The sequence below is a fragment of the Tachysurus fulvidraco genome, chromosome 3, assembly GCF_022655615.1.
Source record: "Tachysurus fulvidraco isolate hzauxx_2018 chromosome 3, HZAU_PFXX_2.0, whole genome shotgun sequence".
Taxonomy (NCBI): domain Eukaryota; kingdom Metazoa; phylum Chordata; class Actinopteri; order Siluriformes; family Bagridae; genus Tachysurus; species Tachysurus fulvidraco.
This window is the reverse complement of record NC_062520.1, coordinates 31,038,687-31,062,848: the sequence shown is the minus strand read 5'-3', so window position 1 is coordinate 31,062,848 and position 24,162 is coordinate 31,038,687. Positions and strand designations below refer to the sequence as shown.

General features: G+C 41.1%; 2 protein-coding genes across 3 annotated transcripts; one reads left to right on the top strand and one right to left on the bottom strand.

Annotated features, from left to right (window-relative positions):
- Window positions 1–1,189: 1,189 nt before the first annotated feature.
- Window positions 1,190–15,704, bottom strand: LOC113659069 (NLR family CARD domain-containing protein 3-like; the record flags this gene model as incomplete). Its single annotated transcript, XM_027171633.2, has 7 exons — window positions 15,649–15,704; window positions 13,250–13,366; window positions 12,762–12,816; window positions 12,331–12,535; window positions 10,307–12,077; window positions 4,296–4,469; window positions 1,190–1,358 (listed from the first exon to the last, which is right to left on the bottom strand). Coding segments are annotated over exons 1-7 (2,544 nt in total), but the record flags the coding sequence as incomplete, so codon positions are not given.
- Window positions 15,705–22,182: 6,478 nt separating this feature from the next.
- Window positions 22,183–23,802, top strand: LOC125140819 (protein NYNRIN-like). Of its 2 annotated transcripts, XR_007140070.1 has the most exons (3): window positions 22,183–22,732; window positions 22,860–22,988; window positions 23,117–23,802. XR_007140070.1 is itself a non-coding variant. In XM_047810757.1 (2 exons), the coding sequence occupies exons 1-2, from the start codon at window positions 22,274–22,276 to the stop codon at window positions 22,935–22,937; spliced, it is 537 nt and encodes a 178-aa protein (XP_047666713.1). In that variant the 5' UTR covers window positions 22,183–22,273; the 3' UTR covers window positions 22,938–23,801. The 2 variants fall into 2 exon arrangements, 1 of the variants encoding a protein (XP_047666713.1); XM_047810757.1 differs by having other exon boundaries at window positions 22,860–23,801.
- Window positions 23,803–24,162: the final 360 nt, after the last annotated feature.

Here is a 24,162-nt window from a genome sequence, read left to right as displayed (position 1 = left end):
CATCGAAGATTGCCCAGTAAATACGAGTTCTTGAAGATCTCAACAATGTAGTGTATGTCACAGCCAAGCTGATAGGGATGATATATGCACTGAACTTGAGCTGCCCTACAGAACTCAGGTACACTTTTGAAGCACTGCAGAAGTTATTTCTGGAGCTAGATGGCAAAAAGCAATGTAATAAAGTACAAACGCTGAAGACAAAGCTGCTCTCAGATGTGTTAGAGTAAGGGCTGGTCTAATCTAATTTGTTAGTAAACTTTACAGTTATGTAATCTTACAGTAATGTTTAATTGTAACTATTCATAGCAAAGCATTTGTGTGTGAACTTGAAATAAAAAACCTTGTGTTAAAGGATGGAACCACAGTCAAAAATCTAAATGAAGTGTTTGAATAAAATGTTCTAATGTTGGTTTATTGAAAAATATTTGACGAGTTTTTAAAAGATAAAAACTTGTTCAGACAATTGAACCAATATTTGATTGCACATTAATAATTCACGTTAGTTTCATAATTCAGTTTTGTTGTCAAAACACAAAAATCTGTCATGGATTTAACATATAATGTTAATTAAAACTTATAAGGCTGTGTGGAAACACTGTCCATAATTTATTTGACTTTATTTTTCAGCATCAGTGATGAAGAGCTCTTTCTTAGCAGCATAAAGAATGTCTTGGATGGTTGTATAAAGAAGTACATTGAATATCAGAGTGAGGTTTTAATGTGTCTAACATACAAATGGTCTAAGCAGCCATCATGTTCAGTCAGTCACGTGACTCCTGTTTTAGACACTTTTGTAACTGAGTGCAACAACACAACCAGCGGTGGTAAGAAAAAAAAACAGAATGGTATGAAGGGTGAAGTTTAGTGCTGTAGAATCAGGTGATACAAGGTGATTACACAGAGTGACACACCCCCTAGATTAGAGCTTAATTAGGACTATAATATTTTATCTAGTTTCAGTGGTGTGTCTTGTGTACATCATCAGCAGTCGTGTTACAAACACAGTCACAAGTGTAATGAACATGACAGAGGTGGATTATTTACTCTATCATAATTTTTCTCAAAAATATGTTTGGAGGAGAAACTTAAATCACTATTATATTAAAATCACTAATATAGTGAATGTGTGTGTGTGTGTGTGTGTGTGTGTGTGTGTGTGTGTGTGTGTGTGTGTGTGTGTATACCTCAGTGTCTCCAGTGTACAGTGTGGATTCTTCAGTCCATCAGAGAGCAGCTTCACTCCTGAATCCTGCAGTTTATTGTAAGTCAGGTTCAGTTCTCTCAGACTGGAGGAGTTTGAGCTGAGAACCGAGGACAGAACTCTACAGCTTTCCTCTGTCAGATTACACCCATGCAGACTGGAAGAGAAATGATGAAGTGTTTGATTTATTTCTCTGATAGTGAAATGAGATGTTTCCATCAGTGAGAAATAAAGTGTCCACCTGAACACAAGGTTCTAATGTCAGGATTAAAATATAGAATGAACATCTGTGTACAGATGTGACAAGTAAGAATGCGCATCATGGTGAAAACGGTCCTGCGATTTCTCACAACATCACATTCTCTAGCGCCGGAAACACATGACCAATAGAGTTCAGTCGTGTGTAATTCTCTGTCACGTATACTGAAGCCATTAATATGCTTGGTTTCTTTAATTCTTTCGACTTTCAGAGTATATACTTTAGTCGAATTTAAATCTTTTTGACCTCCTGAGCAGACACGTTATTCTCTACATCTAAAACTATGACCATTACATATACATATATATATATATATATATATATATATATATATATATATATATATATATATATATATATATATATATATATACTGTAGTCACTGTTACAATATTTATATATTTGAAACTTTCACAAATGGGGTTTAAATAGTCCATATATGTTTTACTCATTTGATATCCTATTTGAGGACACAGAGATCCAGACTTCTGTAATTTTTCTTATTAAATAATAAAACGTGAAGCTCTTAGTCATACAAAATAATTTCCCAAAAACAAAAACTGTTGAAATGCTGGGTGACTAGTGTAACAAAGGCCAGAGAGAGAGAGTATGTAAACCTGACTTCAATATGTTTTCTATTGACGGACTCTTAGTAGTTGTTTAGTCTCATTTAGTCTAGTTTCAAGACTTGATTACTGCAACACACTGCTGGCAGGTCTACCTATGAACACCATTCGTCTTCTGCAAATGATCCAAAATGCAGCTGCACGGCTTGTGTTCAACCTGCCAAAGTTCTTGCATACCACCCCACTGCCGCGATCCCTCCACTGGCTTCCGGTAGTTGCACACATCAGATTCAAAATGCTGATGCTGGCCTACAAAGCCAAAAACAGACCAGCTCCCTCTTACCTCAAAGCCCTCATCACTCCTCACACTGCACCTCACACCCTCGGATCTACCAGCACTGCTCGGCTAGTTCCACCATCTCTCAGGGTAAGAGGCAAGTATACTACAAGACTCTTATCTGTTCTGGCACCAAAGTGGTGGAATGAACTTCCCCTAGAGGTCCGGACAGCTGAGTCACTGGCTATTTTGAAACGGCGGTTGAAGACCTACTTATTCAGGAAACACTTCTACTAGCACTTCTTTCCCTATCCTTTGCATAGGATTAAAAATTAAAAAAATAAAAATAAAAAATTGACACTTTTTCATTGTAACTTTGAACAATGTTTTAAACTCATGGTATCGTAAGTATGTAACCTAGTGAACCAGCATTAATGTATCCATGCTAGAGATTTAAGCACTTATGTCACTCTGGATAAGGGCTTCTGCTAAATGCTGTAAATGTAAATGTATAGACTGACATATATCTGTAAAGAGTTTTAAGCAGCTGATTATTCATTCAGAGCTTCAAATTTTATTTTTTAATATAAAAAACTTACCGAGGTCCAGAGTCCCTAGACAATCTGGTCTATACCTGTAGGACAGTGGGTTCTGCGCCACCTGGGGGATATTGTGTGAAGCACAGCATGTGTATTTCAATTCTTGAAAACAAGACATCAGGAATCGCCTGAAATCGAACTATGTTTCCCGTGAAGATGTGCAAAAAGACACACATTCTTAATAGCCACATCTGTATAAACTTGGACTGCTCTTGGACAGATCCATGTGTCTCAGCTCATATGAGACAATGTGTTTAACTTTCTGAAACAGGATAATGTGCTGAAACAAACTTCCATGTGCTGACTCATATTTCCGGTTCACTGAAGTCCCTCCTGTGTAAAAACATGTAACTGCTTCGCTGCTTTTCACTGACTGCAGTAGAGTGTGTGCTGTGAAGGAATAATGTCATTGGTTGGACCTGCTGAAGGAATCCACCTCTTACTGAAGGAGAGCGGTACTGATTCTGAACAAACTGGGACATGTGGTTCAGTCTGAACTGAAGGATATGATGGAACAAAACACATCATTCATTCAGTTCAGATGTGAGTCTTCAACAAGAGGAGAAGGGGGCGGAGTCATGCTATGAAGAGACTGTGGCACTTTGGTGAAGTTTTATATCTGTGTATCTGTACATTCATCTACAATCTTTAAAATATTTCCCCTTACTTGAGTGTGAATGAGAGAGGTAGACCTACTGATTCTGAACAAACTGGTAATTGTTGTTCATGAATGATCTCGGTAAACGAACGACGATCTGCTGACCCAGTGATGTGGTTCATTCAGTTCACCACAAGAAGAGAAACTTTTTTGATGATCTGTTTGAATGAAACAATGACTTACTCATAATATCTAAAAACACACTCACTGGTGTGGTTTAATGATATAATTTACAGAAAGAGTCACTAAATGAATCAGTGAACGAATCTGAACTGAGCTTTTTGGTGAACAGAATCAAATGACGTGAGTCACTGTGATGATTAGAAATGAGCAGCTCCAGTACTGGACTGAGTTGGAGCTTTGGGGAAAACAACATCATATAATACCATCTCTGTACAAGTCCAAGTTTATCAGAGCTTTTTATCTCTTAATGATCTTCTTAATGTTCTATTTTCTGTTTGATTTTTCATGTCTAATGACTTTAATATTGTGCTGCTGTTATTTAACATATTTTATCATATTTAATATATATTGTATATTGTTTATACTACAATATTTTTCTATTGTAAAGCATGTTTGAAGTTTGAGTTTAAAAAGATTTTATAAAAATAAAGTTATGATGATTATAATTATTATGTAAAATTTATTAAGATATAAAGATTACATAATAATTATTATGTAAAATTCATTAAGATATAAAGATTAAAGTTTGTGTGTGTCTGTGTGTGTGTGTACCTCAGTATCTCCAGTGTACATTGTGGATTCTTCAGTCCATCAGAGAGCAGCTTCACTCCTGAATCCTGCAGTTTATTGAAACCCAGGTTCAGTTCTCTCAGACTGGAGGAGTTTGAGCTGAGAACTGAGGACAGAGCTCTACAGCTTTCCTTTGTCAGATTACACCCAAACAGACTGGAAGAGAAATGATGAAATATCAGAACACTGATCTCAAACACACAAATGCAGTCATAATCCAGCTAAAGTAGTGCATTTGTGTCACACACACACAAATCAGAGGACAGGACACCACATCAGCACATTTACAGGAGCAGGGACGTCTTTCTGCACTCCACAATCTCTCAGCTACTATTTATTATAAGTCCATTAGGTCATGTACATAACACACACATGTGAGACCGAGCAGCCTACAAACACACACTGGTTCAGGTGGTTGGTGTGGACCTGAGTAGAGGTGGAGTGTTCACATACGTCCAAACAGATTTGAATTAAAGAGATAATTTGATCTTTTGAACCTAATTGTCATGACACGGGAATAAAAATGGACCCAATTGCAGGATAGCAAAATAAACAGGGTTTAATAACAGCGGAAACAATAAACATGACATGGACTAGAGACAGGAAAAGACAACAGTAGATTCCGAGCTGCACAAGGCAACGCAGCAAAGTTAAATACACAGGGTAATCACAATAGGAAACAGGTCTGTAGACAAGGAGGAGCAGACGAAGGCCAGGCAGACACCTGACGAGAAAAGTAAACAGATGCACGTGGCCAGAAAAATAAAAAATAAAAAAATCCTCCACAGAATGGAAAATCCATAGGAACAAAATACGGGACTGCAACACCCCCCACGGACAGGAAGTAGTCCTCCACGGAAACCAAATGTGAAGCGACGTCCCCCACCGGAAAAATGCGGGTCGATGTCACAGGACACCGAGAAAACAAAACAAAACTAGGGCTGGCGACATGGCCCGCAACCAGGAAGTGAGGCGGCGCCCCCTGCGGAGAAACCGGATGCTGAACGGCGTCCGATGTCACCAAACCTGCAAGTCCAAAGGGAAAAATAAAGAAAAAATACTCCCAATCAGCCGGTCCAAGCTGCGGCTATCCTGCTGGGTCCAGGTGTGGCGGAATTGTCATGACGCGGGGAAAAAAACGGACCCAAACGCAGGATAGCAAAATAAACAGGGTTTAATAACAGCGGAAACCCTAAAGATGACACGGACTAGAGACAGGACAAGACAACAGTAGATTCACACAGTTAAATACACAGGGTAATCACAATAGGAAACAGGTGTGTAGACAGGAAGGAGCAGACGAAGGCGGGGCAGACTCGTGACGAAAAGCATAAACAGATGCACGTGGCCAAAGTCTGGGCTGAGTCCTGACACTAAAATGATTCTTGATTATAATTTACATTTTTTAGAGAATATAGATGTGTAAAAATCTATCATAATCAATGTAAATAAAGGATATTAAAAAGAACATTGTACTGATTATGACAGATATCGCTGTTACTATTTCAACACAACTTAGTGAACCCTTTTTTCTCGACAGAGTAAATGGGATCATGTCTTTCATGCCTCTACAACTGAGAAGTGAACGTGGGGTTTGCATCAGAAATAAACAAAGTCAAACTTCTTACCTTTAAAAGAGTTACACTGTATATACACAAGTATTAGCTTTAGATGGCTCAACATATAGATATATTCATTTGGTAAATCTAAGACACTGTCTATACTGTGACGGCAGCACATGCGCCGCAAATGCAGGGAGAAAAAACACTCTTCGCCAGGGCCGGCTCTACGCAGGGGCAAGAGGGGGCAAATAAATGTCTTGCCCCCTCAAATCAAAATTTTGAAATGTTGAGAAAGCACATGTTAATATACTCACAAAATGAATATATTACAAGTTGATAAAATGATCTGCGGTAGCGGAAAAAACGCTGAAAAAGGGACACTACACAGAATACGGTATTAGATTTCCGTATTTAGATTTAGTCTCTGTCCCTCCGTTGTGTGTATTCATTCACAGGCTGCAGCGCACACACACACACACACACACACACAGACACACACACACACACACACACACACACACACACACACACACACACACACACACACACACACACACTTCCCCTGAGCCCTTGGTAAACATCCAATCACCATCCGTATGCAAATGAGTCAAGACGTAGCCTAACGTAGTGTCGTGTCGGATTTCAGCACAGTCACGGAGTGGAAAGCGTTTTTTCAGTTTCACCAAGCACAGCGATGAGTCCACATCCGCTGAATTTTACAGACTGAAGACAAATTACTGTTGTCTGACAGACCCCTACGTAAAGCCCCGCCCCACACTGTAGTTCTAAGCACAGGGAAAAAAAGAGTGCTCAAACATGATGTGTACACATGATGCCCCTTTCACATTTCTGACTGCCCCCATATGTTCCTGTCTAGAACCGGCCCTGCTCTTCGCCCATTGCATCGGCAGCCAAGAAGCAGGAAAGTGCAAAAGGTGATGGTTCAGCACCTTGGCCAGCAGCGCTAAGCGCGAGCTCCTGAACTTTGGCACCATGGCCAGCGCCACGGGGAATGAAAGAAAGGCGGAGCGACTGAAACTCCCGCCGAAAATCACGGGCCAATCAGGAGCGCCGCTGATCATTCACCCTCCAGGAGTAAAGCACAGCAAGAAGTGAGGCTCAGCAGCTGGAAATAGGGCGTGCCTAACAAAACTAATGCGCGTTTTCTCTCTGATGCTTTTTTTTTTTCAGACACATCCAGCTGATCCCGGACCGATTGCTGGCTGAGCCTACGCTAAGCTCAAAGAGAGGACTGCTGCACTTTTCACCGCCATCCTCCTCCTGCTGCCTGGGTTTGGAGCTTGGACTGCTGCCTAAACGCCCCCTACAGCCCCTTAAAGAAGGAACAGTTTATATATTTCTTACCTGACCCTTTTCTGCACTTCTAAGTACCAAAGAAAATAAATACCACCCCACTGTTACGTTAATCCCATCTCTGTGCCTCTATCTTCCTTGTCCCATCTCTCTAAGAGCCCTACACTGGTGGAGAATGTGGGTAGCGGACACGAAAGCAGCTTCAGAGCCCTCTGTGGGGCAGGTGCTACAGCATCTTATGCAGGCTAGCCTCCGTCAGCACGAAGTGACCCAGGAGCTGGCCAAGAGTGTCAAGAGGGCCACAGAAGAATTAATGGAGCTTCGGCTCGCATCAATTCCCCTCCCTGATCCTGGCCATGGCGCTCAGAGCAGGCTCACGGAGCTTAGTGCCAAAGACGACGTGGGGGCGTTCCTGGACACCTTCGAGCACACCGCGGACCGGGAGGGCTGGCCTAAGCAGGATTGGGCCAACGCCCTAGCCCCGTTGCTCAGTGGAGACGCTCAACTAGCGTACTATGCGCTGGATCCAGAAAGCGCGAAAATCCCCCGTGACTGCAGCAGGAGATTTCCATAGATGGCGGTATGATCCGACCAGCAACCCCCGTCCACAGATGGATGAACTGCTGCGTATCACCAGAAGGTGGTTGCAGAGTGGTCGACTCACCGCCAAGGAGCCCCAAAGAGTTCCTGAGCCCATGAGTACACACCGATCCCACCCGGCTGCTCCCCCGATCATACTTCCACACAGACAGGAGAGGAGAACCGTGTGACCTCCTGGTGGTGCCACGCCAGCGTACTCCGCTCCTGCTCCACTTAGCCCACACTCACCCCTTGGTGGGCCATCTGGGACCCAATAATATGTTAGAAAAGCTGCAGGATCAATTTACATGGCCAAGCATGAATGCCGAGGTCCTGGGTTTTTTTCTCTTATTCCCTTTCCTATTATCGGCGTCCCATTTGAAAGGCCTGGCATGGACCTCATCAGACTGCTACCCAAGTCTGCCTGGGGCCATGAATACATCTTAGTTATGGTAGACTATGCCACCCTCTAACCCGAGGTGGTCCCACTCCGGAAGGCCACCTCACAGAGTGTGGCCAGAGAGCTACTCCTGCTCTTCAGCAGAGTCAGGATCCCCAAGGACATCCTCAGCGACCAAGGTACGTCATTTATGTCCAAATTAATGATGGATCTGTGTCGGCTGTTGCAGGTCAAACACCTGAGGACCTCCGTCTACCACCCCAGACAGATGGTTTGGTGTAACATTTTAACCAAACCTTAAAGCAGATGCTACGAAAGGTGGTAGACTAGGAAGGATGGAATTGGGACCTCCTCCTTCCCTATGTCCTCTTTGCTGTCCGGGAAACGCCCCAGGCATCCACAGGCTTCACCCCTTTTGAGCCCCTGGGCATGCTGGACATAGATGGAGCAACCCTCCCCCTTCCGCTCCATCATCGACTTTGTCCAGGACATGCAAGCCGGGACCATCATAAAGGAACACCTAGAGGAAGCCCAGCGTGCACAACAAAGGACGTACAATCGGCCTGCCCAGGCTAGGGAACTTTGCCCTGAGGACCAAGTGATGTTCCCGTTCCTAACACGTAAGTTCCTGGCAAAGTGTCAGGGCCCGTACACGGTGGGACCAGTAAACAATCGGTTGCAACAGCCAGGTAAGTAGTGTTAATTTCGTCACCTATTTTTAATTTAGTCTTAGTCTTAGTCTTGGGGCAAATATCCATGCAAGTTTTAGTCATATTTAGTCATTCACATATCTTTTTTGTTTTAGTCTAGTTTTAGTCAAAAGAACACTCAAGGTATCTTAGTCAAGTTTTAGTCGACTAAAAGACTTTCAATTTTAGTCTAGTTTTAGTTAAAAAATGTTAGTCTTTTTTAAAATAACCAGTAAATTACCAACTTAATGCAAGTTATACATGGTATTGCACACACCATTATTGATGATATTTGGAGCAATATTACATGTAATTATTAAACTTGATTCCCTTACATATACATTTGCTTTTAAGCCTAATTATTAATTTTGATTATGAAATGATTGTGACAGGGGAAGAGGTTTCAGGTTGGGGGTAAAGAGTTTTTTCTGTCACCACTTTTGAATAAGAAACAATATCAAGGCTATAAAACTTGTCAAAACTCCGCGAATCACAAAAGTATCAGTGAGAAGTTGAGAACACTCGTTTAAACAGTGCATACACTCGAACTTGATGCACATCACATGTTTTACTTTATTGATACTGCTTTTAATCGTAATGCAAAGACCGGTCATCGGGACATACTGTAAGCTGTCATGTACAATAAAAGCGCCTGCGCAGCGACAGGAAATATCATTTAACACAAAAAGCCGCCTAGACGGTGGACTTGTACTGAGGATTTTTTTTTTTTTTTTTGAGCGGCGTGTGGACGAATTCTTTCTACGCACACACTATTTTATTTCTTGATAACAGACCGCTGCTAACTATAAAACACCATTGCCATGAAAAACAGAGCGTTGCCATGGACACAAAGGATTCTAACTGTGGACACGGAGCGTGCTATTTTCTTTAGCGGAAGCAATGCAATTGTTCAGCAGTTTCGTGTTGTAGCCACAGGCGTTCTGAATATTTTAAAGGTGTAACAGCTGATGAAAAAGCAGATACAATTGTAGATGAAAATGAAGAGAGATTTTATCTTAGTTTTTATTTTATACAAAACATTTTCGTCTCGTCTTTTTTCGTCAACAATAATGCATGTTAATTTAGTCTTAGCGTTTTTGGACAGTGATGGAGTCTCGTCATCCTCTCGTCTTAGTCATGAAAAAAAGGTTGTTGACTAACATATTTCGTCTCTTAAATGCATGCATTTATTTTGTCTAGATATACATTTTAGAGAACACTTAAGTTCTAATGATTCATATATAAAAGATTTTGTCCATGTGGCCCAGCCCTCAGTTCAGATATAACATGTTAGTGTAAAAAGTGAAACAATCTTCTGTAAAAGTACCAGAGGTTTGTGTGAAGATGATTAGAGTAACTATTAACAAACATTAATCCAAACAGTGCAGTTCAGTGTTACATTAAAATAATAAACCATGCAGTAATGCAGTTATAAATAAAAATACTCACGAAGCTTTTCTGGAGGCTTTGACCACTGGCAGCATCCTCAGAAGACATGCATCTGATCGATCATATTTACTCAAATCAAACACATCCAGGTCCTGTTCTGAGTTCAGTAACACAAACACCAGAGCTGACCACTGAGCAGGAGAGAGACTGGTTCCACTGAGACGCCAGACACCTCCTCTGTTCAGGTAAGTTTGTACTTCCTGCACTAGTGAATCATCATTCAGTTCATTCAGACAGTGGAACAGATTGATGGATTTCTCGGGAGATGGATTCTCCCTGATCTTCTTCTTGATGTACTCCACTGTTTCCTGTTTGCTGTGAGATCTGCTTCCTGTCTGTGGCATTAAGCCTCGTAAGAGAGTCTGATTGGACTCCAGTGAGAGACCCAGAAAGAAGCGCAGGAAAAGATCCAGGTGTCCATTCTCACTCTGTAAGGCCTTGTCCACTAAACTCCTGAGGAGATCAGACATGTTTGACTTCCTGAAAAGATCAGACAGATCAGAGGTTTGATGTTCTGTTACATTTCTTCTGATGAAGGAGAGAAACATGTATAAAGCAGCCAGAAACTCCTGAACACTGAGATGTACAAAGCTGAACACCTTCTCCAGGTGAAGCCCAAACTCCTCTCTGAAGATCTGGGTACATACTCCCGAGTACACTGACACTTCTCTGACATCAATGCCACTTTCTCTCAGGTCTTCCTCATAGAAGATCAGGTTTCCTTTCTCCAGTTGATGGAAAGCCAGTTTTCCCAGTGCCATGATACTCTCTCTGGTCTGCTGAGGATCAGGGTCACAGTTCTGATGGTACTTTTGATACTTGTGTTTGATCTGAAAGATCAGGAAGTGTGTGAACATTTGAGTCAGAGTCTTGGGGATCTCTCCACCCTCTGCTTCACCCAACATTCCCTCTAGAACAGTGGCTGAGATCCAGCAGAAGACTGGGATGTGGCACATGATGTAGAGGCTTCTTGAAGACTTCAAGTGAGTGATGATTTTATTGGCCAGGCTCTGATCACTGATCCTCTTCCTGAAGTACTCTTCTTTCTGAGGATCACTGAAGCCTCGTACCTCTGTTACCTGGTCTACATACTCAGGGGGGATCTGATTGGCTGCTCCTGGTCTTGTGGTTATCCAGAGGAGAGCAGAGGGAAGCAGATTCCCCTTGATGAGGTTTGTCAGAAGCACATCCACTGAGGCTGACTCTGTCACATCACACAATATCTCATTCTTCTGGAAATTTAGAGGAAGTCGACACTCGTCCAGACCATCAAAGATGAACAAAACTTTGTAGGAGTCACAGTCTAATAATTCTAGTTTTCTTATGTCAGGGAAAAAGTGATGAAGAACATACATCAGACTGAGATTTTTCTGTTTCATCAGATTCAGCTCTCTAAATGGAAGTGGAAACATGAAGGTGATGTCCTGATTTGCTTTTCCTTCAGCCCAGTCCAGAATGAACTTCTGCACAGAGACTGTTTTTCCAATTCCAGCAACTCCTTTACTCAGCACAGTTCTGATGGACTTGTCTTTAAAGAGATCATTACATTTGATGGGTTTCTCCTGTGTTGCTGGTCTCCTGGACGCTGTCTCAATCTGTCTCACCTCATGTTCATTATTGACGTCTCCACTCCAACCCTCTGTGATGTAGAGCTCTGTGTAGATCTCATTCAGAAGTGCTGAGCTTCCACACTGTGAGATTCCTTCATTAATTCTTTTAAACTTCTCTCTCAGCTTGGACTTCAACTTTGTCTGATACACAGAGGCGAGTTCTAATAAACAAAGTAATATCTAGTTTAGTAATAAATAGTTATAATGCAAAATCTTTGAAATCAGCTGCACTGCTGATTGATGTACTAAATATTATTGAAGGAACAGGACCATTGTACAAAGTAACCAAAAGCTGGACCACGAACAAAACAGAAAAGCAGCAAATACATTTTAGTACATGATACTAAAATTTAAAACTATTTCCTCTCTCTAAAGTGAACCTGATGGAATAAAGTCATGACTCAGAGCTCTTACTGTTGTGCAGTGTGTTAGCGAGATCTGTGTGGTTCATGTTCTTCAGGACGTGCAGTGTGATCTTCAGCGCTCCCTCTCTGACACTGTGAAGATCCTCCTCATCCTCCACCTCCCTCTCAGTGCATGCTGGGTAATCTGGACTCAGGAGCTTCCTATACCTCTTCAGCTCATTCTTTATCAGAGTGATGACTTTGTGTTCCAGCTCCTGGTTAGAAACACACAGGAACAGATGTAAATATTATCATGTTACACAGTAAGAGATGCTTTTATATTATAAAATTAAGTAAAGTCTCTTTTTATTATTACAGTTAAAACTTAAAACTGAAATTTTGATTGCTCATACAACTGATTACCCTTAATGCTGCTGCACATCAAGACATTACAAGGGATCACAACACACACATTACACACTTTAAAAACAACACACACACCTTGAATATGGAGTCCAGATGATTTCTGCTGCTGTTTGATTTCTTCTTTTGTGGTCTGTGAACAAACAAAACCCATCATGTAACATGGACTATATGTATTCATAGCTGCACAAATCACACACTAATAAATACAGACACAGATATTTAACACTATCTTCTTAACACAATACACTGATTTCAGGATTTCCTAACTGACACCAAAATGTTTAGAGACAAATGTTTGAATAAATGAATAAAATCTTTATATTGTCATTAATGTCCCAGGTGTAAATGTTCTTCTGTAGCACCACAAACCCTCCAGCTCAGGGACTGCAGACTGAACTGAACTCTTAAAGCACTTTTCCTCACTGCCAGTCCGAGAGCTGCAGCACTGCACAGATTAGTGTTTTACTGCTTCAACACCTGATAAAGCTCATGAAGGGCTTCATAATGAGACGAGTGAGTTTGATCGGGTGGAACACTGCTGTAAAACACCTCACTATACTGACCTCACATCAGTAGAACTGTCTCTGTCTCTGAAGGCAATTGGATGATCCATTGAATCGTCACTCTTCATGGATACACAGCTGGGTTCTGGTGAGTCTGATCTCTTTCCCTCCATCATTCTAGAATTACAACAGAAATATCAGAAATAATTATTAGCACTGTTAAACATTGTGTTCATCATTAACAGCAATAATTCCATCTTTTTAGTCAGATCCAGTCTGTACACTTATTCAAAAATGAGACAGGCCTCATAAGTGAGGAATTACACTGATATCAGGAGTCCCAATCACAGCTAACTGACTCAGCTGGGTCTTAAAACCTGTAGAGTTCACTGACTTAAAGCTATGCTGCTCTTATGCTACACATTACACAGTCCTTTTTACTCTTCTCTCAGTGAATGATTTGTCTAACCCAGGGGTCGGCAACCCGCGGCTCCGGAGCCGCAAGTGGCTCTTTCATCCCTCTGCTGCGGCTCCCTGTAGATTTGGAAAATAAAAATTTCATTTAAATTTATTTTACTTTAGATAGTTAGTTAGTTAAAAAAAAAAGGTAATTCTAAATTCTAAGATTATGATGCTCTTGTAACATTAAAATAAACCATGTTTCATTTATTTTGTCGCTCAAAATATGCGTCATAACTGCCGACTTGTGAAATCCGACACACAGAAGCAGACACATTTTTGGTTTGCTGCAGCCGGCAAGTTAAAATTTTGATGTCATGCAGGCTGTCAGGTGTCACGCATTGAGAGTGATGGTCACGCATTTCGGTCTTTTATCACGCTCTCCCGCCACACATCGTATTTCTCATGCAGAAATTTTTTTGACTATTTATCATATATTTAATAAGCTGCAGCGCCCAAAATGTATCAGTCCGCACTGCTGTCTGGAACCGCGCAGGAATCAAGCGCATCTCCTCTGAAGCCAATCAAAAAAGAGGCTACACAATAGCCAATCAGAAAATAGCAATATCTGGGAAAGATTTAACCCAACAACCAATGAAAAACATTGGGGTTGCGGGGGGGTTGGAGATGTCACGCTTGCCTGTCTTCAAAAATTGAGAGCTGAAGAGGACTCAATTAGACATTGAACATTTTATTTGAAAGTAACCTTCAACCCAGCATATTTTTACTTAAGGTTAGTTCAAACTGTTCAAAATATTTTTGTTTGCCTGCAGAAATAAAATTTTGTTTGCTCGGTAGCAGTTCATTGATTTCATAAATGCAACACACTACAGTTTTTTTTTCTATACTTTCCATAAAGGTAAAAAACGATATATGCAGTGTTCACTTCATTTTGGATGTCAAATGGGTTTTGTGGCTCCCTGTCTTTTTTTTCTGTGGGAAACGGGTCCAAATGGCTCTTTGAGTGTTTAAGGTTGCTGACCCCTGGTCTAAACTATTCCGAGATCAGATTCAAGATTCTTATTTGTCACATACACAATTATATAGGGCATATATAACCAGCAGTGAAATGTGAGTCTGGTTTTTGAGTTTAGGAGCCTGATGGCCTGGGCAAAGAAACTCCTCCTAAGTCTCTCGGTTTTTTTCCATCAGGCTACGGAAGTGCTTACCAGATGGCAGCAAAGTGAAAAGATGGTTATTGGGGTGTATTGAGTCCTTGATGATTAACAGCTCTGTTTTTGCTGGCCTACTTTCACCACCTAAGGTCTGCCGGTGAGGAAATCAAGAATTCAGTTGCAGAGTGAAGAATTCAGGCCGAGGTCCATGAGTTTAGAAGCCAGCTCGATAAATAGCAGCCTTACATTGTTCCTATTATTGCTGTCAATGTGTGTGAGATGGCATCATCAGTGGATCTGTTGGGGCGATAAGCAAACTGAAGAGGGTCCAAAGTATCCGGTCCCTCGAAGACCTTCCTGACTATGGATGTGAGGGCAACTGGACGATAGTCATTCAGACAAGAGGGATTATTGTTCTTAGGCACTGGGATGATGACAGATTTTTTGAAGGCGGTGGGAACCACTGATGTACAGTAGCAAGAGACTCATTAAAAATGAATGTTAACAAACCAGCGAGCTGATCAGCACAGGACCGCAGAATACGGCCAGAAATCCCATCAGGTCCGGCTGCTTTCCTGACGTTCACTCGCTTTAGAGCCCTCCGAACCTCATACTCCGACACAGTGATCACATGATTATCGCTGCTCTGACTGCTGCTACCTGACGCGATGATCGGCAGACTCGCGCTGCTTAGATTGCTTTCAAAGCGGCCGTAGAAAGTATTTAGATCAGTGATGCTATTAATTTCACTGCTATTAAACACCTTAAAGCTATTATATTCACTGCTATTAAACACTTAAAGCAAACCAGTGAGTGTTTAGAGATACAGATGTGTTCCCATGAGACGGCCTGTATTTATTGCTGGTGAATGTAAAAGTAAGTCACCTCTCGTCTTTCTTTATGTCCTGTTTTCCAGACACACTCATGTTGTAGGTCATGTCTCCTTCTCCAGATTACAGCAGGACACACGTTTACTTCACTCCAATATTGGTGTGTTAAATTAAACCCTGAATCAGCACAGAGTTCACTTACAGGAAATAGTCACGCTATCAAGTTATAAAACAACCTGTGTACATTAAAGCTTCAGTACAAACCCACAAAACTCTTCTGTATCTAGTGTCACTTCAGTGTGTTTATATATTAGACCTTTAGATACTCACTGTGTTTTTACTCCTCAAATCTTTTAGTTTTCACTCATCACAAAATGGAGCTGCTGATTTTCATTACAGTTCATACTGCAGAGGGGGGGAGGGCAGAGACACTTATTTAACACTTCAGAAAAAAGTCTTTAGTTCCCGTTTTATTTGTTGTGGTTGTCCTTGTTCCTGTTCCTTCCACAGAAAGAAAAAATGGAGAAAAAAATAGTCCAGTCAGGTGACTGAAAGGGAAAAATATACTTACTGTGTTTTTACTCCTGAAATCTTTTATTTTTCAGTTGTAACAAAATAGAGCTGCTGACTTCTCCAAGCAAGCATGGACACACACACACACACACACACACACACACACACACACACACACACACACACACACACACACACACAGTGACACAAAGGAATGTTCACAAAAGAATAAACCACCTACTTTTAGCTTCTTAAGTATTCTGACAGTTTACGAGAATTAATCCCTGAGGGGCTGGTGAAATCTGAATTTCAGCTAACAAAGTAGGCAAACACACACACATGGGCGTAAATCCCCCCCCCCCCAAATATTTTTTAAAAATATCGCACTCTCTATTGTGAAAAATATATGTATGTATACTTAAATAATTGTGTAGGTACAAAAAAAAACGCAAAAACTGCATTTAGAAACAGTTGAGTTCCCCCTCCGCTTCCTCACAGTGGTTTGACCCACTGCCTGCTTTCCCAGTACATCTCACCTACTCTGCACACACGAGTCAGGTGTGGCTGCGGCTCAATTAATGCTCAACACCATTAAATAGGGGATTTTATTCACTTTAAATAAAGAGATTCTCTTTAATGTAGTTGATGCAGACTCATTCATAAATTAGTTGCGGCAAAATGCTGATTACCGATGTAATTTTCCATGATTCTGCTATATTAGCGATTAAAATATTACTTCTCTAGTTAACGTTAGCTCCATAGTGCACTGTAACTAACACGCCAAAGCCGTTTCCCACGCATTGATTTATTTGGGACGACTTGGCATAATGTTAACATTAACGGCCACTATCAGGATATTGTTTAGCCGTGTATTTACTAAATGAGCACTGTGCTACGTCCGAACTGACCCCATTGTATTTTTTGTATAATCAATTTCTCTTGTTATTAAGTGTCTTAATTAATTTGAAATAAAATTTTAAACCTTTTTTAATTACTTGTTTTTATTGTTGTGATTATTTTTTTATCATAGTTTTACTTTCTTTATGTAAAGCACTTTGAATTACCATTGTGTATGAAATGTGCTAAAGTATAAATAAACTTGCCTTGCAGTGTCATAGACTAGACAAAATGACGGAGAAAAAGAAAATTTGAACCTGAGAAAAACTTTGAAAATATCCATAATAACACAGTTTCCATGCTACAATAATAATGATAAAAGCAACGTTTTTCACTGTGGGGACATGTCTTTATAAGTACAATTTGACTGTATTATTTGTGTCCCCCTTCAAAAATTTCTCATGAGAAATTTAATATTGATTGCCCCCCCCCCCCTACTGTTAAATGAAATTTACGCCCACACACACACACACAATGTCTACTTCTCAATGTCTAAAGGGGCAGACATGTTCATATAAAATACCAGATTGATATAAATCTTGTGAATTTCATAGTAATTTAGTTTCTGTTACAGCATTTCTATACCCCTAACATCCCCATGTTTGTTCTGTTCCTCCACAGTCACATGGTATGAAGTTCAGGACTTAAGACTTATATCTTAGACTTTATATATCAGAACGCTGACTTTTTCCTTGCGACACACATCCACTAGATGGCGACATCTGACCGCAGTATGTGAACCACACAACGTGCTGCATCTGTTACTGCGCTCTTTCACTAAACTTTTATCCTCAACATTAGTGTGCAGAACATTTCACGTCAACAAGGTATGATATTACTGTAGAATATTTCTAAACTTACATAGACTACATCTATGTAACGTTACCAGCACGTTTCCAGCATCAGAAAAGCTGATATAGACCAATACATCTTCACAGAATGTTTATCTAACACAGTTGGGTATCTAAACTGCCCCACTAAACCATTCTAATACTTAGTTAACAATGTTAAAAATTAATGCACAGGGCCATGTAGGTTTGATTTTGTTTTCCTTTAATAATAAAAACCTTCATTTAAAAACTGCATGTTGTGTTTACTTGTGTTATCTTTGACTAATATTTAAATTTGTTTGATGATCTGAAACATTGAAGTGTGACAAACATGCAAAAAAAAAATTAGGAAGGGGCAAACACTTTTTCACACGACTGTAGATCAACAAACACTTTGCCAATAAACACACTTTGCCTCTAATACGGGACACTTTCTTTAGGTGGAGACAGGTTTAAAAAAAAGTGATTAAACAGGCAAAACTGGTGATAAAACTAAGAAGTATCCATTAATTGAAAACACACAAATGTAAAAATGCATGTTCTTAATGTGCTTAATGACATGCAGCATAGCGGGTGGTGGGCGCGGTTTAAAACCACTCTACTGTATACAACCCCGACTGCGTCCTGTATGCACACATACAGGTACAGTTCAGCATTTGCTCTCAACATGTCTCATTTACAGATTGATTTTCTTACAGGAGAATTTCTGTAAAAATTACACTATTCTAATTGTTTACAGAAACAAATCTATTTCTAATTGTTTACAGAAACAAATCAATTGAAGCATATGATGCTCAGTTACAACTTATGATTACAGAGAAACAACCTTGCTTTATCAAAGTTATTACATCAAATTCAATCACTTGTGGACTTGGCTGTTACTTTGCTTTCGGCTATGTATTGACTGCCTTACATGTTATCGAAGATGTTATTGAAGAAAACTCAGAAATACTGAGTATTTTCTATAAAAAAAAATCTACAAATGCATTGACCTATAAAGCTTGCTTTATTAAGTCTTGTAACACCGATCTGAACAGAGATCAGGCTTTTATTAAATTTGGTGATAGCACTCCACTTGGTACTGGTCTACAGAACCACATTGGTAACATTAATTATGACAACAGAGATTTTTACACTTCAACCCCTGACGGGAATTTTCAGAATCAGGAGAGTAAAATCTTTTGTTGTAAACAGTGTACTGATGCTTTTCTAATATGTGTAGCAGGTAAACCTGGAGACAGTGGCTAAATGCTAAATGCTAAAGATGAAAGGATTGGCATATATTGAGGTGTCATGAAGGAAAGTAAATATGGCTTCAGTTATGCAATTTCTCAACAGTTTTTACCCTGGGTCTAAACACCAGTGTTAATAAAAAATTCCAGAAAAACGTATTTAACCATTTGACTAAACAAACGTTCAACTTTATTTTCATTGCATAAAACAGGTACACAGCAACAAAATCCAGTTTGGCATCTAACAGCCGATACCCATAATGACTGCAGTATTGACATGAACTGTCCAAACCCTCAGTAGCCACTTTTTGCCAAAAGTATTGGCAAATTCGGGTATTCTGGTGACGTCACTCGACACCACGCATCAACTGTCTCTAGAACCTAAAGTTCTAAAACTATTCAAATATGAACAAAGATATTAATTGTGTTAATATAGTGTTTATTAAACATTAATAACGCAGTTATTGCTCATTTCCCTTATGTCAGATCATCAATGTATATCACACACTACATCACACACACATACTGTATATCACAAGGGTGTGTGTGAGGGGTGTGTGGGGTGAAGAGTGTGTGTGAGGGGTGTGTGGGGTGAAGAGTGTCTGTGAGGGGCGTGTGAGGTCCACAATACTGTTGGCTTTGTGGATGCAGCGTGTGGTGTAAGTGTCCATGATAGAGAGAAGAAAGACCCCAATGATATTCTCAGCTGTCCTCACTATCCGCTGCAGGGTCGTGTGATCTGAGATGGTGCAGTTCCCAAACCAGACAGTGATGCAGTAGTCCAGTCTTGAGAGTACCAGAGGCTGAACAAGTACCTGAGCAGCCTGTGTGGATAAAAAATGGCCAAATCCTACATCTACACAAGAAACTGACATAAGCATGTCACATTAGCAACATGAGAGAAAAAGGACAGTTGATTGTCCACCTGAACACTGCACCTGAACACTGAACCTGAACACTGAACACTAAACACTGCACCTGAACACTGCACCTGAACACTGCACCTGAACACTGAACCTGAACACTGCACCTGAACACTGAACACTGCACCTGAACATTGCACCTGAACACTGCACTGGTATTAAAAAGAGAAGTTATAATAAAGTCCTTAACAAAATCTCACATTTGTCACATCATATTACTTTAACTCTATTTCTCATTTGTTCCTGATTTCTTTGTGACCATTGTGATGATGTCACGTGATCACGTATACTACTGAGTGGTTGCTTTCCCCCTTTAGCCCCGCCCTTTTTGACATAAACACTCTTAATGTTACTAATGTTTAGAGAAATGTTGAGTGATTTGATAAATGTTGTTTATTATAACATTATAAAGGTCAGTGTAACAGGAAGTAAACAAACTGGATCCTCCCTTAGAGGAAGTGATGTGTGCAGAGAGACGACTGCAGTCATTTAGCATTTAATATCAGCAAACACACAAAAGCTGTAGACACGTAATGATGGTCTGGCACACTAATCACACACTCACAAACACACACACACACACACACACACACACACACACACACACACAAAATTATCAGCACACACGTCCATTTGTGGTTAAGGCATGTCAGACGCACATCAGAGGAACAACACGAAACACACATTTAATATTAATCAGCACATGCACTCATGTATACACACACACACACACACACACACACACACACACAGCACAACCCGACCAAATGCTGCGTCCAGAGCAGCAGGGAGCTGGCAGTCCTGGTGGAGACATCGGCATATGTCACACATTTGCTCTGTGTGTGTGTGTGTGTGTGTGTGTATACATGAGTGCATGTGCTGATTAATATTAAATGTGTGTTTCGTGTCGTTCCTCTGATGTGCGTGATTATTTCTTTGTTGTGTAATTAACATATTTTTGCATCTTTGTAAAAACAAATCTTTAATTCTTTAATTAATATGAATATCTAACATATTTAATCTTTATTGGATTCTACATTAGATTTAGAACAATAACAGGTTCTATTCTATTGATGGAAGGTTCTAAACAGAACTTATTTAAGGACACAGAACTCTGAGAAAGCTTTTTATCTCTCAGTGTGATATTACTATTAAACCTCATCATGTCATTAAATACTAATGAACATAACATCTAATTACTCACTCTGTCTGTGTGTTCTCTCATATCAACACACACACTCAGACACACACACTCAGATAAACACACTCAGACACACACACACTCAGACACTGCTGAAATGAATTTTCTTTATGGTAATTAATGTTTGTGCTTATTTCATTTTCTTTCCACATTTCTCTTTCTATGTCGGAATGAATGTGTCCCCCCCCACTCTGGTCATGCTGACCTGTGATAAGTGTGTTCTTGTTTTCTTGTTTTTGTACCCTGTGTTTCTGCAAACATAAGCAGGATGGTAAGGCTTGCTGATAACGTAACGCTGTCTGTTCTCTCCCTGCTCTCTCTCCCGCTCTAGAGTCTGTTCCTTCTTTGTGGGCGGAACACAAGGATGACGTGGGCTGCATTTCCTGTCCTTATGAGGCCAGAATTAAACACCTTACACCTGTGTATATTAAACAGTATCCTCTGTCTCATGAGAAAGCCGCTGGAATTGACGTTATTCTTCATTCTCTTTTACAGCAGGGGGTGGTGATGCCATGTTAGACCATACAATACTCCTGTCAATCCTGTTCTAAAACCAGATGGCTCTTGGAGATTCACCCAAGATCTGAGTAAAATAAACAAGCTTGTTATTCCTGTTGCTCCAATTGTCCCTGATGTATCCTCAATTATAGCCTCTATTCCATGTACACATAGAGTCTTTTCTGTGATTGACCTTTGTTCTGCTTTCTTTAGTGTTCCTGTAGGGAAAGACACACAGCCACTCTTTGCCTTCACACACAGGGGACAGCAGTATACGTGGACCAGGTTGCAACAGGGTTACATCGATTCCCCCGCGGTCTTCGCGACCACGGTCAAGAACACCCTGTCAAGCCTCTGCCTTCCCCCAGACTCAGTGGTCTTACAATATGCAGATGACCTCCTGGTGGCTGTGGCCGATTATGACACCTGCCAAGCAGCAACCCTGGCTCTACTCACACACCTGGCTGAGAAAGGTTTTAAGGTGTCCAAGTCAAAACTCCAGTTTTGTCAGAACACTGTCCGCTACCTGGGTTATGAACTCTCTCAGGGCTCACGGAAGTTAACTGCTGAACGAATACAAGTTATCATGGACACTCAGCGGCCTGCCACTAAACAGGCTTTACAGGCCTTCCTCGGCCTCATCAAATACTGCCACCACTGGATCCCAGACTGCTCTCTATATGACAAATGTCTGCGTGCTGCGGTGAAGCATTCTGATCCTTCATCCGCACCTCTCTCATGGACTTCAGAAATGCAGGCTGCTTTTGAGGCCTTGAAACGGGCCCTGTGTACAGCTCCTACTCTGGGACTCCCCAACTACAGCCTCCCTTTCCACCTGTATGTTGCGACTCAGCCAGGAACAGCCTCTGAGATGCTGGAGCAGGAACGTGGTGGGGGGGGGGGGTTTGCAACCTTTTGCAACCTCGACTCTGTGGCTCAGGGTTTGCTGGCCTGTCTATGTGCTGTTGCCGCCTGTGCTCTGATGGTAACTGATGCTGAAAAGATCGTTTTATCTCATCCTTTGATCTTACACACCTCACATCAGGTTACACAAATTCTACGCAATTTAAACACACAGCGCATGTCATCCCAGCGTCGTTCAGGATATGAGACCGTGTTATTGGCCACTGAGCATTTAACTGTACGTCCATCATCCTCTCTTGACACTGTAGCGCATGCCCTGCAGCGCCTTCTTAATGCACAGGATGATTGTATGGGTGACTCTGATCATGATTGCCTTACTGAAATAGTCAATGCCACTAGCATTCGCCCTGACCTCTCCTCTGTTCCCCTACAGACAGGTGATGTCCTCTTTGTAGATGGCTCTTGCTCCAAACCTAGTGATGGTGGTTATCTTTGTGGCTATGCTGTTTGTCGATTACCTAACACTGTCCTTGAATCTTTTTCTCTCCCTTTCTCCTCTGCACAGGCAGCTGAACTCTTCGCTCTCACTCGTGCCTGTGTTCTCGCTGAGGACGCTGACGTCACTATTTACACTGACTCTCGTTATGCCTTCGGAGTAGCTCATGATTTTGGCCGCATCTGGCAATCTCGTGGCTTCACTGCAGCTGACGGCAAGCCTCGTTAGTGCAGGATTTAATCACCGCCTGTCATCTGCCTCGTTCTGTGGCCATTGTTAAAACTAGGGCGCATTCCTCTGGTGACACCGATGAAGTGCGAGGGAACAGTTTTGCTGACCGAATGGCTAAACAGGCTGCGGCTTCACGCCCACTTCCACCAAATCTATCTCCAGCCATGGTCTCTGTTAACACCATGATCAGTGCTGTTCTACCTGACATGGATCTCCCTTCGCTGCAGGCTTCAGCTTCGCCTGTTGACCGTGAATTTTGGACTAGTCAGGGTGCGACTGATTCCTATGTTATTCTAGATAACAAGGGCCGTGTCTGTCTACCACGACATTGTACTCCTTTTCTCATCCGCGAGTTTCATGGCCCCACTCATCGCGGACGAAGAGGGGTGTTACAGGACTTATCTGAGGTTTTTTGTATTTTCCGCTTACACACAGACGTGAATAGAATATTAGACGGATGTTTAATATGCGCACAGAACAACATTTCAAGAGGTTTTATCAGGTTAAAACTTGCCCAAAGCAAAGTGCTAGCACTAAATGGCAATGCCAAGAACAAAAGACAAACACACCACACACACACACACACACACACACACACACACACACACACACACACACACAAATGCACCAACTGCCGTGTGTGTGAATATTCTTGTCCTGTCCAGAGTTCATTATGCTGAACAAGCAGACTAAAATATTCTCTCTCTCTCTCTCACGCACACACACACACACACACGCACACGCACACACACACACAAAATGTTTATTACATAATTTAAAAATGTTATTTAATTGACCGATTAATGATTATGTGCTGATTAAAACAAATATTTAAACAACTTTATTTGAGGTAACAGGGAGGTGAATGATGTTTTATAATCACC

What these genes read in the sequence shown, in the direction of transcription:
- LOC125140819 (XM_047810757.1), top strand. Translation starts at nt 22,274, where the DNA reads ATGGACACTCAGCGGCCTGCCACTAAACAGGCTTTACAGGCCTTCCTC. An exon ending in TCTTACACACCTCACATCAG is followed by an intron (nt 22,733 to 22,859) that starts GTTACACAAATT and finishes TTGACACTGTAG; the next exon opens with CGCATGCCCTGCAGCGCCTT.